At 37.6% G+C, this 16,055-nt stretch overlaps 1 protein-coding gene across 1 annotated transcript in view; it reads left to right on the top strand.

Moving 5' to 3' along the window:
• IL23R (interleukin 23 receptor) overlaps positions 1-16,055 on the top strand; it is a 64,414-nt gene that overhangs the window by 34,629 nt on the left and 13,730 nt on the right. Inside the window, 2 exon segments of the mRNA XM_036445758.2 lie at positions 4,885-5,013; positions 5,015-5,042. Coding sequence (XP_036301651.1) covers positions 4,885-5,013; positions 5,015-5,042 — 157 coding nt within the window.

Raw genomic sequence — 16,055 nt, 5'->3', positions numbered from 1 at the left:
GTCTATCGGCAATAATAGTAATCTAAGGAAATCTTCCCAATAAGTTGGAGTAAATGGATTAATGATGACTCACTTCTCTAATTACACAAGACCAAGGTATTGACTAAACTTTTTTAGTCAAGGTCCGAACAGTAAGCAATTTAGGCTTTGCAGACCATAAGGTCTCTGTTTCAACTACTGAACTTTGTATGGGCTGCATGAAAACAGACACTAAGTGAGTGGACATTGTTCTGTTCCAGTAAAATTTTATTTTTGAACACTAAAATTTGAATTTCCTATAATTTTTATGTATCATGAAATAGTCTTTCATTGATTTTTCTTTCAAACACAAAAAATGCAAAACTCATTCTTAGCTCATGGGCCACACAAAAGCCAAGCAAGCATTCATTCTCTCCCTGGGATGACTAATAGAACAACACACAGATTGCAGAGGGCCAAATCCTTGGCTTTTGCATTTCAAAGGTATAAAAGCTGAAGGTTTGGAAGAGATTAGTCATGACTAAGTTTCCCGATAATCACATCCCTTTCCTCCTCCACCAAACAGTAAAGATTACCAGATCAGCAAGAGCTAAAACTGGCCAGGGCCAGGGTTAAGAGGGAAGAATCAAAAGAGTTAAGACACTGGTGATTCACTGAGAAGGGCCCCTGCCCCTGGGCCATGTCCCAAGTTGGGACTTGAAGGCAGTCAGGATTATAAAATTCTCTGAATAGGTTTGAGATTCTCCTTCTCTCCACAAAAAGATGAAACCTCAAACTGATGGAGATCGAGTCTCTATGCCCTAACCCAGTGTTTTTCAACCTTTTTTGGGCAAAGGCACACTTGTTTCATGAAAAAAATCACGAGGCACACCACCATTAGAAAATGTTAAAAAATTTAACTCTGTGCCTATATTGACTATATATAAAGTAATTCTCTTGAATAGGAATCAAATAAACACAAAGAAAGTATTTTATAATTACTTTATTATGAAATATTAAGTAAACAAAATAGTGAAAAATTATAAAATTCTTGTCTTGTCTGCACCTACGGCACACCAGGCAACATCTCGCGGCACACTAGTGTGCCGTGGAACAGCGGTTGAAAAACGCTGCCCTAACCTACCTGGAAATTAACTACTATAAAAAATAAAGCCCAATTTTTGCACTTGAGATCATCCCCTTGCCATGGGTACTCAATTATGTCTAGCCCTCAATGGTCATTTCAGCCTCTGAAAATATCATCTTGAAGTGTGTCAACTTGTGGTTGCAAGGCACTAAGCAGTCACTTGGTTTTGTTGTGGGGTCGAACCCTGGGTTCAAAATAAGACCACCAGAGGCTGATTAATTAATTTTAAAAAGCAGGCAAGGATTTATTGAACTGGCCAGGACAGCCGCGAGAGCACCACCCGCAGGTGGTCTCACACGACTGCACCGTTTCAGGGGTAGGCAATTCCTTTTAAAGGTTTAAATCGCAAGAATGTTCCTTTTGTTCCTAAATCCTAAAGACTAAATTCTAAAGACTGGGGACAGCCCGCAGGGTTAGGTCCCAGTCACATCCTGCTGGACACTGGAATGTGGCCCTATCTTGCGATAGTCGATAACACAGAAGCAGAGCTCAGCGGTTAGTCTCTAAAGGTTATCTACAGTTTCTATCCCTGAAGCTATTGAGTCAGTGGGAATCAATCTCCTGTGGTCCTGGTCCCAGGCAAGGGAAAATTGCCTTAGCCTCCAGGTCTTCACTTGGAAGCTGAGGTAAGTACCCAGTGTTTTAATCAGATGCAGGGGCCAAACTATTAATAGAAGGGTTAAAATTCAAACAGCAGTTTTTACCAAAGTATGGTTGCCAGTATATTTCAGGCTTCACTCATGATAGAACTGCTAACAGTTCTGTAAAAATTTTCCCTCTAGTTTAGAATTCTGGCTGTACTTTAGGGTACTTCTTCACAAGGACTTATCTATAAATGTAATGGAAAGGGACATATTAGGGAATAACAACTCCCTTCTAAGAGAAGCTAATGTTAACATAAAAAAAACAAACACACTGAAACCTGTAAAGAATTTCTGTGAGTTTATTTGAGCCAAACTGTCGACATATGCCGGGAAGCAGAATCTCAATGAATCGAGATAATGCTCCGGAGAATGGTGGGTTACATCTGTATTTATACACTGCAATCAAAGGAAAGAAATGTAGGTGGGTTACATGAAATCCTATCTAGTGATAGACTAGAGAGGTGGGAGAAAGCAAAACAAGAAAACCCCTGGGGTGGATAAAAAGTAAAATGATAGACACACATTTAGGTGGGTACAGGAACAATTAACGTAACAATGAAGGAATTTGTGATCTCTGTCCTGGAGCCCAGGCATATTAGGTTGTGCCCCAAAGGGGTCCAGAAAAAGGGAAGTTACAAGTTACCCAGACATTTCAAAGGTATGTATGTTATTATAGACAGAGACCCAGTGCACAAAATGTGAGAGAAACATCGACCAACTGCCTCCTGCACATCTACTGGGGATGTGCCTGCAACCAATGAACATGCCCTTGACTGGAATTGAACCTGGGACCTTTCAGTCCGCAGACTGACACTCTACCACTGAGCCAAACTGGCTTCGGCAGCAAGGATTTATTGAAACAACTGGCCAGGACAGCCATGAGAGCACCACACACAAGTGGTCTCACACGACTGCACCATTTCAGGGGTAGGCAATCCCTTTTAAAGGTTCAAACCACAGGAATTTTTCTTTGTTCTAAATTCTAAATCTTAAAGACTACATTCTAAAGACTGGGGTCAGCCTGCAGGGTTGTTGCTAGTCACATACTGCTGGACATTGGAATGTATCCCTATCTTGCAATAGCCGATAACACAGAAGCAGAGCTCAGCGGTTAGTCTCTAAAGGTTATCTACAGTTTCTATCCCTGAAGCTATTGAGTCCGTGGGAATCAATCTCCTGTGGTCCTGGTCTCAGGCAAGGGAAAATTGCCTTAGCCTCCAGGTCTCCACCTGGAAGCTGAGGTAAGTATTCCGTGTTTAATCAGGCAGGAGCCAGACTTAGCAGGGTTAAAATTCAAACAGCAGTTTTTACCAAAGTATGGTTGCCACTTTATTTCAGTATATTACCTCTTTGTTATATAGGATGCAAAAAGATAGACTCAGTTAAGGTATAGGTTGACCTTGTCAGTAAAGATACTGGCCTAGGATGTAACTGCCCACCAAACTGCTTTTAGTTAAAGTTTCATTTCAGACCATGAGGTTACTTTAGGTCTCTGAGTTTGCAAAACCACTATGAAGGTCTTTATTGAGCTTGTCAGGTGAGCATGTGGCCCCTTTCATCCACCCTAATATGAAGAAGAATGCATTTGAAAGTCAAACTTTTGGCACAAATAAAATGTCTCCTGGAACACAGTAGACCTCAGGGGTCACCAGTCATGTTTACATGCAGAAAATTCCAATAGCCATGGGTAGAGACATGACTTATGGAAACTCTGAATGATATCTTTCAAGGAGCATGACATCCCCAATATAGATATTTTTCATGAATTTTATGTTTTCAATGCATTGCAAATTTTAAAGATTTATGTTAAGATTTTTTTTAAAGATTGAGTTTTAACAGAAGAATTCTTAAGTGAGGTTGCTCTTTAAAAAAAAAAAATCTTGATAGTTTCAACTTTCTCTTTCATGAGTGTTTAGAAACTGTTTTCTCCCAGCTGCTACATAAATGCATTTTTAGACATATTTTATGTCTACCTTTTAATCATGCTTCACTTTTTCAGTAAATCCCTTATCACAACATACAGCGGTGCTGTATAAATGATTTCTCTCTCCCATCTAAAGCAGCTTGTTTGGGGGGTCATTTTTCATTACGTTTTGTAGCAGGTTGCAGTGCTCTAGAAAATGATTTTTAAGTTTATACCTCTGCTATTTTCTTGCTTACTTTCCTTTGGATTTTTACAGTTCAACTTTCTTAAATGTTTCATTCTATTTTCTCACTCATACATATACATAACAGGTCTTACAGAATCTGAGTAAATTTGCAATAAGGACCAATTTAACAGCTTAGCTTATGAGTGATTTTTTCTAAAAATCATCATTAGCAAGTGAAATTATATCCAACTGCAGAGAGAGAAAACTGAAATCAAACAATTGCTATTAGGTCTCCGTTTCTTCTACCCCATTATAATCAGCTATTTCAAAATGAAGAATATATTACATTTGGACTTTCTTGAAATTTAAAATCTTGAGACAGTTATCAAATACAATGTGTCCTTCATTTTAAAACAAAAAATATTCTTCATTGATTTTAGAGAGAGAAAGGGAGAGGGAGAGAAAAAGATAGAAACACCAATGATGAGAGCGAATCATTGACTGGCTGCCTCCTGCACACCCCACACTGGGGATTGAGCCTGGAACCCACAAGCTGGCATGTGCCCTGACTGGGAATCAACTGTGACATCCTGATTCACAGGTAGATACTCAATAACTGAGTCACACCGGCTGGGCTATACTTCACTTTTAATGTTAAATAGCATGTATTTAATTATTTATGGCCATGTTTTACCTAACCTACCCTATTCCTCTTTGTTTTCCCATGCTCTGGAAGAGTGCCTGAAACACAATAGGTACTCATGCATTTCTGCTAAATTGAATAATAGTTTTAAAAACACATTCTATTGCCAAAACAGGTTTGGCTCAGTGGATAGAGCATAACCATGCAGACTGAAAGGTCCCAGGTTCGATCCCGGTCAGGGCACATCCCCAGTAGGGAGTGTGCAGTAGGCTGATAGATGTTTCTAACTCTCTATCCCTCTCCCTTCCTCTCTGTAAAAAAATCAATAAAATATATTTAAAAAAAATAAAAATAAATAAAAGCATATTCTGTCAGTTCATTATTGTTATTTATCCTTTTTAGGTTAAGGAATTTGATACCAATTTTACTTATGTGCAACAGTCAACATTTTATTTGGAGCCAAATACCAAATATGTATTTCAAGTGAGATGTCGAGAAACAGGTAAAAGCTACTGGCAGTCCTGGAGTTCACCCTTTTTTTCATAAAACACCTGAAACAGGTGAGTGTATCTATATATTTAATCTTTTAGGCTTTTCTTTTGACCTCTATCTCTCTTCTAATTATATACTTTTTTTTTCTTCTTGATGTCTATCAAAATTGACAAAAGGATTCTAGGGTCGGTGGTAATACTCTCATTGTCATTTTGCTTTGATTTTTGTGAAGGCTGGTTATAATTTATGTAATGGTTCTTGAACATTCCTGGGCCTAAAAACCAGTGCAAACCACCTGGTGTGCATGTTCACCGTCCCCACTTCACAGGTCTCGGGTAGCAGGAGTGTGGGGGATGCTTAAGCGTCAGCATTGCTCACAAACATCCTGGGTGATTGTGAGTCAGGTAATAACCTAAGACATTATTTTGAAAAAAGACATTATTTAGAGTTACATTCAATTCTTTATGTCAATCTGATAAAAATATATTCTTCAAAAACTGACACAAGTCAAATCATATTGATTACCTACTATATGCAAAACAAGCTGAGTTAAAGCACTTAAATATAAAATTAATTCTCTTCTCAATAAAATTAAGCTAAGCTGTTGTTTAGATATTTCTCTGCTCTTAATATTATTAGTTTAATATTCTAGATATTTACACATCATTTTATAAAATCTTAGCTATTGATAAATAGACTTCAATTGTAAGCACACAATAAAATGAACCTATTGTAATTATCGAAGTATTTCATAATTGCCCCATTATCCTGAAGATGTCTCTCTAGTATAGGTAGCTTATACACTAGATCTAATTTTTTCTTTTCAGAACAGAAAAACTTAATTATAATCTCACTATTGTTAATATCATCTTTATTATAAGATATCATCTTTAATTGTATTTTATGTTTTCAAAGCAGTTTAACATTCATTATAAATATTGGTGATCAACAATCAGCATATGGAGAAAGCCAAGACCCAAAGACTGGGTTAAAAGTTCTTTTGGCGCCCCCTAAAACCCATATTTCAGAAACACATTTTAAAAAATCATAATTTTTTTAAAATTATGATTGATATACATTATTATATTAGTTTCAGATGTTCACTTCAGTGATTAGATATTATATAACTTACTAAGTGATCATCTGATAAATTTCACACCCTATGACACCATACATAGTTACTAAAATTTTATTGATTATATTCCCTATGCTGTACTTTATATCCCCATGATTATTCTGTAACAACCAATTTGTACTTTTTAATCTCTTCACCTTTTTTTCCTCATCCCCCCAACTCTCCCTTCCATCTGGCAACTGTCAAAATGTTCTCTGTATCTATGAATCTGTTTCTGTTCTGCTTGTTCAATTATTTTGTGTTGTGTTGTTGTTGTTTTTTTTTAGATTCATTTGCTGGTAAATATGTATTTACTGTAATTTTATTGCTTATAATTTTGATCTTTTTTTTCCTTCTTCTTAAAGAAGACCCTTTAACATTTCATATAACAACTGGTTTAGTGGTGATGAGTACCTTTAACTTTTTCTTATATGGGAAGCTCTTTATCTGCCTCCCATTTTTAATGATAGCTTTATTGAGTAGAGTAATCTGTTGTAAGGTCCTTGTTCTTCATCACTTTGAATATTTCTTGCCCCTCTCTTTTGGCCTGCAAAGTTTGTTGAGAAATCAGCTGGCAGTGTTTATGGGAGCTCCTTTGTAGGTAACTAACTGCTTTTCTCCTGCTGCTTTTAAGATTTTCTCTTTTTCTTTAATCTTTTGCATTTTAACTATGATGTGCCTTGGTATGGGCCACTTTGGGGTCATCTTATTAGGGACTTTCTGCATGTGCTTGATTTATAGTTCCTTCACCAAGTTGGGGAAGTTTTCTGTTATTTTTTCAAATAGGTTTTCAATTTCTTCTCTCTCTGTTTTTCATCCAGTACCCCATGATGTGAATGCTGGTATGCTTAAAGTTGTCCCAGAAATTCTTGACACTACCTTCATTTTTTTGGATTCTTTTTTTCTTTTTCTGTTCTAATTGGGTATTTTTTTGCTCCCTTATATTACAAGTCACTGATTTGATTCTCAGCTTCCTTTACTCTACCATTGATTCTCTATAAATAATTCATTTCAGTTAATGTATTCTTCATTTATGAAGTTCTCACTAAATTCATTGAGCATCCTTATAAACTGTTTTGAATTCTGCATCTAGTATAGGCTTGTCTCCATTTGGTTTAGTTCTTTTTCTGGAGGTTTGTTCTCTTCTTATTGGCTCAAGAGTTAAGCACATTTTAAGATGCTTGTTGAAAATTGTCAAATTAGTCATTAGTAAATCTTTAATGTCAGTTGCTTTTTAAAACAATTCATGAAAAGTTACTCATTTAGTCACTCATGTTCATTTGGACTCTACTAGGCACCGGGCACTTGCTAGATACTTGCAGAACCTCAGTGAGCAGATATAAAGATCCCTTAATTCTAGAGAAGACAGTGAATAAAAAAGCATAACAAAACATTAAATTACATAGCACTGTGAATAAAGATATAACTAAAAGCAGTAAGAATGAAACCTCATTTTTAAAAAAATATATTTTATTGATTCTTTACAGAGAGGAAGAGAGAGGGATAGAGAGTTAGAAACATCTATGAGAGAGTATCATCAATCAGCTGCCTCTTGCACACCCCCTGCTGGGGATGTGCCCACAACCAAGGTACATGCCCTTGACCGGAATTGAACCCAGGACCTTTCAGTCTGCAGGCCAGCGCTCTATCCACTGAGCCAAACCAGTTTCGGCAAGAATGAAACCTCATAACTGAAGTTTCAATTATTTCACAATTGAAAAAAATAATTCCTATTTCTTTAGTTAACCAACTTGCTTGATAATAGGGCTTTTTGAGCAGCCAAACTTTCCCAATAATTAAAAGTTTATTTACATATGAAGAAACACAGGCCAGGCAGTAATGTTCCCTCTAGGCAGAAACTTCCTATTTTGTTTTCTGAAATTATATGTGGATAACTGAACTGATTAATCTCAAAACAATGTGTTTTTCCCAGGCCTATAACTTCCTAAGTGGAAGTTTGTAAGCCAGCCCTGCTCATTGTTCTTGTGCACACCTTGGAAATACTAGAAGTAATACCCCTCGAAAGTGGCGTGAGAGTTAATAATCTTGTTAATTAACCTGTAATCTAATTCCTGCTCTGCTTTCTCCTGCCTCCATGTACATTTCTTTATTCATTTTAAAAAGCTGCAAAATTGTTATTCTCAGGAACTTTTGAGATCTTGCTCCCTGGCATATGTTTAACTCAAATAAACTCTTATGAAAATTCTAAAACAATAACAACAACACACAAGAAAACAAACACACATACACACACACACACAACACACACACACACACAAACACATAAACACATAAACACACATGCGTGTTTTCAAAATTCTGCTCAGATGACACTGCAGGGCAAACCATGAAGCAGGTATGGCCTCTAACATTCTTCTCTATCACTTTCCCTCTGGATACTGCCTTTCCTTAACCTTTGAAAGCTTAGTCTCCAAAAGAAACCAAACAAACTCATTTATTGCGAGGGTTAAATGATTTATTATTCTTTTTTCTTTCCTCAGAGTATTTAGACTTTACTGGAAAACAAAGCCTTACAATAAAAAAGAAAAAACAAAAAATCAATCTCAGAATATAATATCAGGCTTAAGCAAACACACAGGATAAGTTTCTCTGGGTTAGAAACTCATGTTTTTCTATGCTGGTATAATAGCAAAGCTTAATTAACTGACTGAATGCAGGGTGACTTCAGGACAATCCATAATAATAAAAGCAGAATATGCTAATGAGATAGGACAGCTGAATGACCTTCTGGGCATCCTTCCAAATGAAACCAGGGCTGTGAAAGCCGAGCCACTTGCACGAATTTCGTGCACTGGGCCTCTAGTAAATAATAATAGCTAACGTTTATTGGATGCTCTCTCTGTCTTGGGCACTATGAGAAGCATTTTACATATGAATTGCCCTTTACTCATCACTGTAAGAGTGTAATTATTATTCCAATTGTGCAGATGAAAAAGATAAGAGACACAGGGAAATTGCAAGTTTTGTCAACTGTTATAAAGCTGGTAAATGGTAGAGCCAGGGCCTACCACAGGCTGTGGGGTTCTAGCACCTGCAGGACAGCTCTGCTGTCTCCTTTCCAGGAGATGTAGGAGGGCCCTGTGTCAGCACCCCCTCAGCCACCAAACCAAATCCTCCTCCACACATTAGCTAATGGTAAAATTATACCAACAGCACTTCATTTTAAGTGTCATGTTTGTTATGAAAATGCAAACACATGAGAAAAGAGTGAACCATAATTTGATATCAAATATTTCTACTTCGCCATGAATACAAGGTGTCATAGCAGTCTTGGGTTAAGGTGAAGAGAATGAAATTGCAGGACTCCAGGAACCTTGGGATAGGGGCAGTATGAGGTGAGGAAAAGTTGGCTTTGGTCAAGACAGGCCCACCACAGGACAATCTGTGTTGTTCTAGCTGGTCCTGATTCAGTGAAGGGTCTAGAACACAGTGCTTCCCAGAGTGAGGTCTGTGGACCGTCTGTATTAGAAATGCTTGGGAAATTAATTCACAGTCAGATTCCTCAGCTTCTAGCCAAGTGATACTTCTGCAGTAAGGTGTAAGAACCACTGCACCTAGAGCTTAGACACTCCTCCTAAGAGGGACAAGTGTCTCGAACAACAGTGTTGGGTGTAGGCAGGATATGCAGACAGAACTGAGCAGAATTAAATAGTGCATTAAAAAGACCGTACACCACAATCAAGTGAGGTTTATCCCTGGGATGCAAAAATGGTTCAACATGCCCAGCCAACGTAGCTCAGAGGTTGAGTGTCGACCTATAAACCAAGAGGTCATGGTTCTTTTCCCTGTCAGGGCGTATTCCTAGGTTGCGGCTTTAATCCCCAATGTGGGGCGTTCAGGAAGCAGCCGATCAATGGTTCTCTCTGATCATTGATGTTTCTCTCTTTTTCTCTCCCTTCCTCTCTGAAATCAATAAAAATAAAAATAAACAAAAAAGAATGATTCATCATATGCAAATCAGTAAATGTGATAGACCATATTAATAAAATGAATAAAATCATATGATTGTGTTAATAGGTGCAGAAAAGCTTTTGACAAAATTCAACATTCTTTCATGGTAAAAGCTCTCAACGAATTGTGTATACAAGGAATGTAGTTCAATATAATATAGGTCATTTATGACAAACCCACAGTTAACATTATACTCAATAATAAAACACTAAAAGCTCCATCAGGAGCAAGACAAAGATGCCCATCCTCATCACTTCTATTAACACAGTATTAGAAGTCTAAATCAGGGTAATTAGGCAAGAAAAATAAAAATTAAAAAAAAGCAAATTGGGAAAAAAAGTTAAACTGTCTCTTTTTTGCAGATGACATGATCTTATATACAGAAAACCCTAAAGTCTCCAACAAACATTATTAGAATAAACAAATTCAGTAGTTTCAAGATAAAAAAGCAATATAAAAAAATTAGTTGCACTTCTATATACTAACAAGGAACTATCAAAAAGATAAATTAAGAAAAAAAATCTCATTTATAATAGCACCAAAAATAATAATATACTTAAGATTAATTTAACCAAGAAGATGAAAGACATATCCATGGAAAGCTATAAGACATTGATGAAATAAATTGAAAAAGATACAAATCAACATTCTATTCCATATTCTTGGACTGGAAGACTCTACATTAGCAGTGGTGTTGGAGCGGGGCACAAAAGGATTGTCTCTGAGAACCTCAGGCCATTATCTCTTATATCGTCTGGTCATCCCACTGCTTCCTCTTCCTTCTGCCCACTGTTTCCTGAGTCACTGACCACCCCAGTCCACTTCAGGAGCCCGGAATCCCCAGAAGCAGGGATGCGAGACCATTGCTCCAGTGAGCCATCCTGTCCCACATTATCCCTCTGCCTAGACCCTACCCTGCTTCTGGATGTGAAGTTTCAGCTGAGGCTCTGAGAGCCACTGAGGGCTGCTGAAGTTGGAGCTTCTTGACCACCAACCTGGGGAGCTGTAAAAATTCCTGCTGTCCCTAGCAGGACAGAAAGAGCCCCAGAGGGGAAAAGATAATTTGTCAGCATAGAAAACCAACACGGAAAATGTGAAAGTCAATTCCCTAAATTCACTACCGCTGAAGTAAAAAAGGTGAAAAGAGGACTTGCAGGCAGGAGTGTTTTCAACGCTGTCCTTTGTAAAGAAGAAAAGGCGCCGGCTTTGTAATCTCTTTAGGGACAAGTCACAGGCCGGAGGGAAGGGCAGTCACATTTCATAATGACTAATCATCTTGCTTGGATTGCTATTTGCAGTAGAAAAGTTTCCCAGAGAAATTATAATATTCTTTTTAATTTTTTGACAATTCTCCAAAGGAAGGCAAGTATGAGCAAGATATTAAACCACATTGTATTTTGTTCCCACAAAACACTATTGGTTGTTGCATTACCAATGACTCATAAAGATTCTCATTAAATTTTCAGGACTTTTAGGGACTAAAAGGAAAAAAAAAAGTTATATTAGTGCAACTAAATATAGGTGATATTAAATATCATGAAATAAGGGGGTGGCTAATATTCTATTAGCACATAGAATGTAGTTTTCTTATATTTTTATTGATTTCAGAGAGGAAGATAGAGGGAGAGAGAAATAGAAACATCATTAATCAGCTGTCTCCTGCACACCCCCTACTGGGGAATGAACCGGCTACCCGGGCAGGTGCCCTAACTGGGAATTGAACCATGACCTCCTGGTTCATAGGAAAACCACTTAGCCATACTTGACTGGGCAGAATGTACTTTTCAAAAAGTCTGCAGTTTGTAATTAGAGATTTCTGGTAGATTCATATTGAGATGGATTATAAATTTGTAGATTCATATTTACTAAACTGGGTTAAACAGATACACAATGTTCCTTAAGAGACTAATCATTTTAGACTCTTCATCTACATTAATTTCTTCTTCTTCTTCTAATAAACCACCAGAGTTCTGTAGAATTATAAAAATAAATTTAAAAAACCCTTAAAAAATGCTTCGACCATCTGAGGTTTGCTACCAACTGATAGAGGTTAAAAATTATGCTTTTCTACGAGGAAGTAATAATCTCTTGTATTAGTTTCCTGTTGCTGGAGTAACAAGTTATCACAAACATAGTAGCTTAGAACAATTCAAATTTATTATTTTATAGTTCGGGAGGTGAGAAATCCAAAATCAGTATCATCGGGTTAAAAACAAAGTATCAGCAGGGCTGTGTTACTTCTGGAGACTTTTTAAAAAATATATATTTTATTGATTTTTTACAGAGAGGAAGAGAGAGGAATAGAGAGTTAGAAACATCGATGAGAGAGAATCATCAATCAGCTGCCTCTTGCACACCTCCTACTGGGGATGTGCCCACAACTCAGGTACATGCCCTTGACCGGAATCAAACCCGGGACCTTTCAGTCCGCAGGCCGACACTCTATCCACTGAGCCAAACCGGTTTCGGCATACTTCTTGAGGCTTTAACAGAGATCAGTGTCATTGCCTTTTCCAGATTCTAGAGGCTGCTTGCATTTCTTGGCTTAAAGCCAGAAGCATAGCATTTCCCTGACTCTCCTGACTTCTATTTATAAAGCCCTTGTGATTTCACTGGGCCCACCCTTATAATCTAAGATAATTTCCCCATCTCAAGTCCCTTTTTGCAATAAAAGGTAACCTACTCAAAGGTTCTGGGGGTTAGGATGTGGACATCTTTGGGGGATCATTATTTGTCCAGCTATGTCTTCTCACCTATGTACGCACTACCTACCATTGCAATGTCTTCTCTTCATTGTGGAAGTGCAAGCAAAAGAAATCAAATCTGGTTCTCTTGAGGAGAAAGAGAATTATTAGGAAGGTAGAAATTAGGAGAAAAGCTGGCAAAATGGTCACAAGCAAGATCCAAGGGACATTAGAGCCAGAACCACAGCCAAATATTTGGCCTCAGAGGAACTGCCAGCCCTGTGCTCTGTGAACTGCCAGCCTCAGAAGAACTTTGGCATCAGAAGAACTGCCAGCCCTGTGCTGCTGTCACCAGACCTTGGCTATAGCTGCTGCACCCATATTGGATTCCTAATGATTTCCTGGAGCTGTGTGTCCTGTGCAAGTTGGGGAAGAGGGCATCTGATGAGCTAGGCTTAGGTCATCTGCTCAAAGCTACTTAATGCTCCACTGAGGCTTCCACAGTGGCAAGCCCTACCTGCCTCTTACTTATTTTAGGATGCCCACAAAAAAGTATGTCCCAGTGCTGGGCAACTACAAAAATGGCAAATATTCACTAGACTCTTCAGACTCAAGAAGTAGGTACATGCTGTGCCTGAGAGCAAGGCTGCACTTCTGAAGAATCTTAAATCACTGAGTAAAACTTGGAAGTTGCTCATTTCTACATATAAAGTTATGCTACACTTTGACATCAGACCTTCACCTCTATGTGGTCTTCACTTAACAAAATGTCCTGGGTGGCTGTTGCTTTTAACCTTTCCCTCTTACTCTTTTTCTTTAACAATATGAGTGTCATACATATATTCATTACCTTCTTCTCCCTCTATGTATAAAGAACTTACAGGCTAGGAATATAGGCATGAAGATAATCTCTGGAATATGTCTAGGCACACCCTTCTATCCTTAATATACAAGGATGACTCTGTAACCCATGAAATGACTCATTGTTTGACTTGTTTTTCAAGGTGTGGTAATGAATTTGTTCTGACATATCCTTTTCTCTGCCTTGGGCATTTGGTGCCTGTTTGATATGTCTGGCCATTGCTTTTTCTTTGCCAATGGCATGAACTAGACTAGAGTCAAATCTCTACCCAAGGACCAATAATGTTGAATTCCAACTGTGGAGCTAAAATTAGCCTGGGGAGATAACGCTTAAATACTGTGAAGCAGCTGAGCTTATTAGGAGGAGATTAGAAAGAAACCAAAAAGGAATGTTTATGTTTTCAGAAAAGAAGGGTTGAAAAAAATTCCAATAATTTGAAAAACACATCCTTTGTTTCTTTTTATATCACTCCTTTTTTTTTTTTTCTTGAATATCTAGAACCTTCTGAGAGAACTGTCTAGAAAGGTCCTTGTGTCAGCTCTAGTCAAAGCCTTTGTGATGCAGATCTTGGTTAGCGTTGACAGCAAGATTGGCAAGGGAAAAAGTAAATAAAGGCCCATAATTTTTGGCCTAGTAATTCCATCTATAGAAATCTAGTCTCAGGAAATAAACAGAGATATGGAAAGACAGTTCGTGTACAATCCAAAAGCTAATTATAATAGTAAGGATTTGGAATGCAGCCTAAAAGTTCAATAATAGCAGTAGCAAACACTAAACTTTGCATAAGGCATGGTACTAAGTGAATTATATGAACTATCTTATCAAATCTCACAAATGAGGTACTATGATTATCCAATTTTATAAATGAAGAAACTGAGTCACAGAGAGGTTAAGCAACTTAGCCAGGGCCATGCAACTCCAAGTAGTGGATCCAGACTTGAAGTGAGTTTTGTCTGAATTCAGAGCTGGTGTCTGATACCATTACGATTCCTCAATAGGGGAATGACTAAACAAATACAGTAGCAACATGATGAAATATTACATTATCATTACTAGGATGGTTTTGTACAATTTTTAATAAAATGAGGAAATGTTCATGATATAACATTTAATGAAAAAACAAATATAAAACAATATTTTCTTTTCTATACTCATACTTTTCAAGCAGCCTACAAGTAGTATGCGTTGTTTGTATAATAAAGGAAAATAGCTGGTTTTCAGAAAAAAGTAATTCTTGGCTGGAATGTTCTATGAATCAGTGCTGAATGGGTTAGCCCAACCATAGCCCATTGTGGTGGGGTTCAGAGCCTTAACCGCCAGCCAGGCAGCTCTACCACACTGTGGCCAGCGCCCGGAGGAGCAATGGCTAAGTCTCAGCATGGGAGAGGCTGCTCTCAGGGCTGGCTGAGCCTCCCCATCCCCAGCCATCCTGCAGCAGAAGTGAAGTGATTAACAAATGGGGTCAGGGACCAGCAGCACTGTCAGAACTGGATGAAGATTTTCATTCTGCAACTTTAACCTGTGTGACTTTGGGAAAGTCTTTTATCTTTTTCACACCTTAGTTTCCTCATCCATAAAATAAGGACAATAGCACTATGCACCTGATGAAGTTGTTGTTGAGGGTGAAATGAGAGGAGGCAGGCAAAGTGTAGCACATCACCTGGAACATAACTACTACTCAATAAACGGTCACTTAAAAGGAATTACAAAGCACCCTTTGCCCCTTGGTGGACGGGGTAGAAAGAAGGACTGAGGAGATTGATTTGACATCACCCATAAGAAACAGATGGAATACATTATTGCTAAAACCAAATCCTTTTCAGCAGATTTGATTACATTATGCTGGTATTTGGTGAGCCAAAAAAAAAAAAAAAAAAAAAAATGTTGTTATGTTATGTTTCTAGTTTTGGCCAAGTATAACAAACTACATTTTTTTAATTTGAAACCACTGTACCTTTCCTATGAACACACTGTCTTCTATAAGATTAACTCTAGGATCCAATGTCAGTGAACATAAGTTAGATAATTTGGGTTTTCTGAATATAATCAAGTATGTACTGTGAGAGTAATAGGCTTAATTTAATATTCTGTTGCAGGGACAGAATTATCTCATTTGGATATGACACGGCAGACATTAAATAAATAATAAAAATGCCACCAGGCTTTTCTGGCACATTAGGCAATACACTGATGATTACAGCTGATATAGTTTTTCAGTCATAAAAGCTTTGTGTGTAGATCATTCTGTGTTTGTAAATGTCTTTGTATGTTAAAATACTTGAAAATATTATAAATTATTAATATCGATAGTAGGTTATGGGGATGGATTAGAGGTGGTTCTTTTTCTCTCCTTTTTATTTTCCCTGTTAAAATTATTTCCTCTTATATTCAATAGTTACTGCTTATATAATGAAAAACGATTAAGTATTATTTAAGGAATGACCTAAAC

This window comes from Pipistrellus kuhlii, unplaced genomic scaffold, assembly GCF_014108245.1.
Source record: "Pipistrellus kuhlii isolate mPipKuh1 unplaced genomic scaffold, mPipKuh1.p scaffold_m20_p_2, whole genome shotgun sequence".
Lineage (NCBI taxonomy): Eukaryota > Metazoa > Chordata > Mammalia > Chiroptera > Vespertilionidae > Pipistrellus > Pipistrellus kuhlii.
Note: the sequence above shows the minus strand (reverse complement) of the source record. Positions and strands in the feature narration are given on the sequence as shown.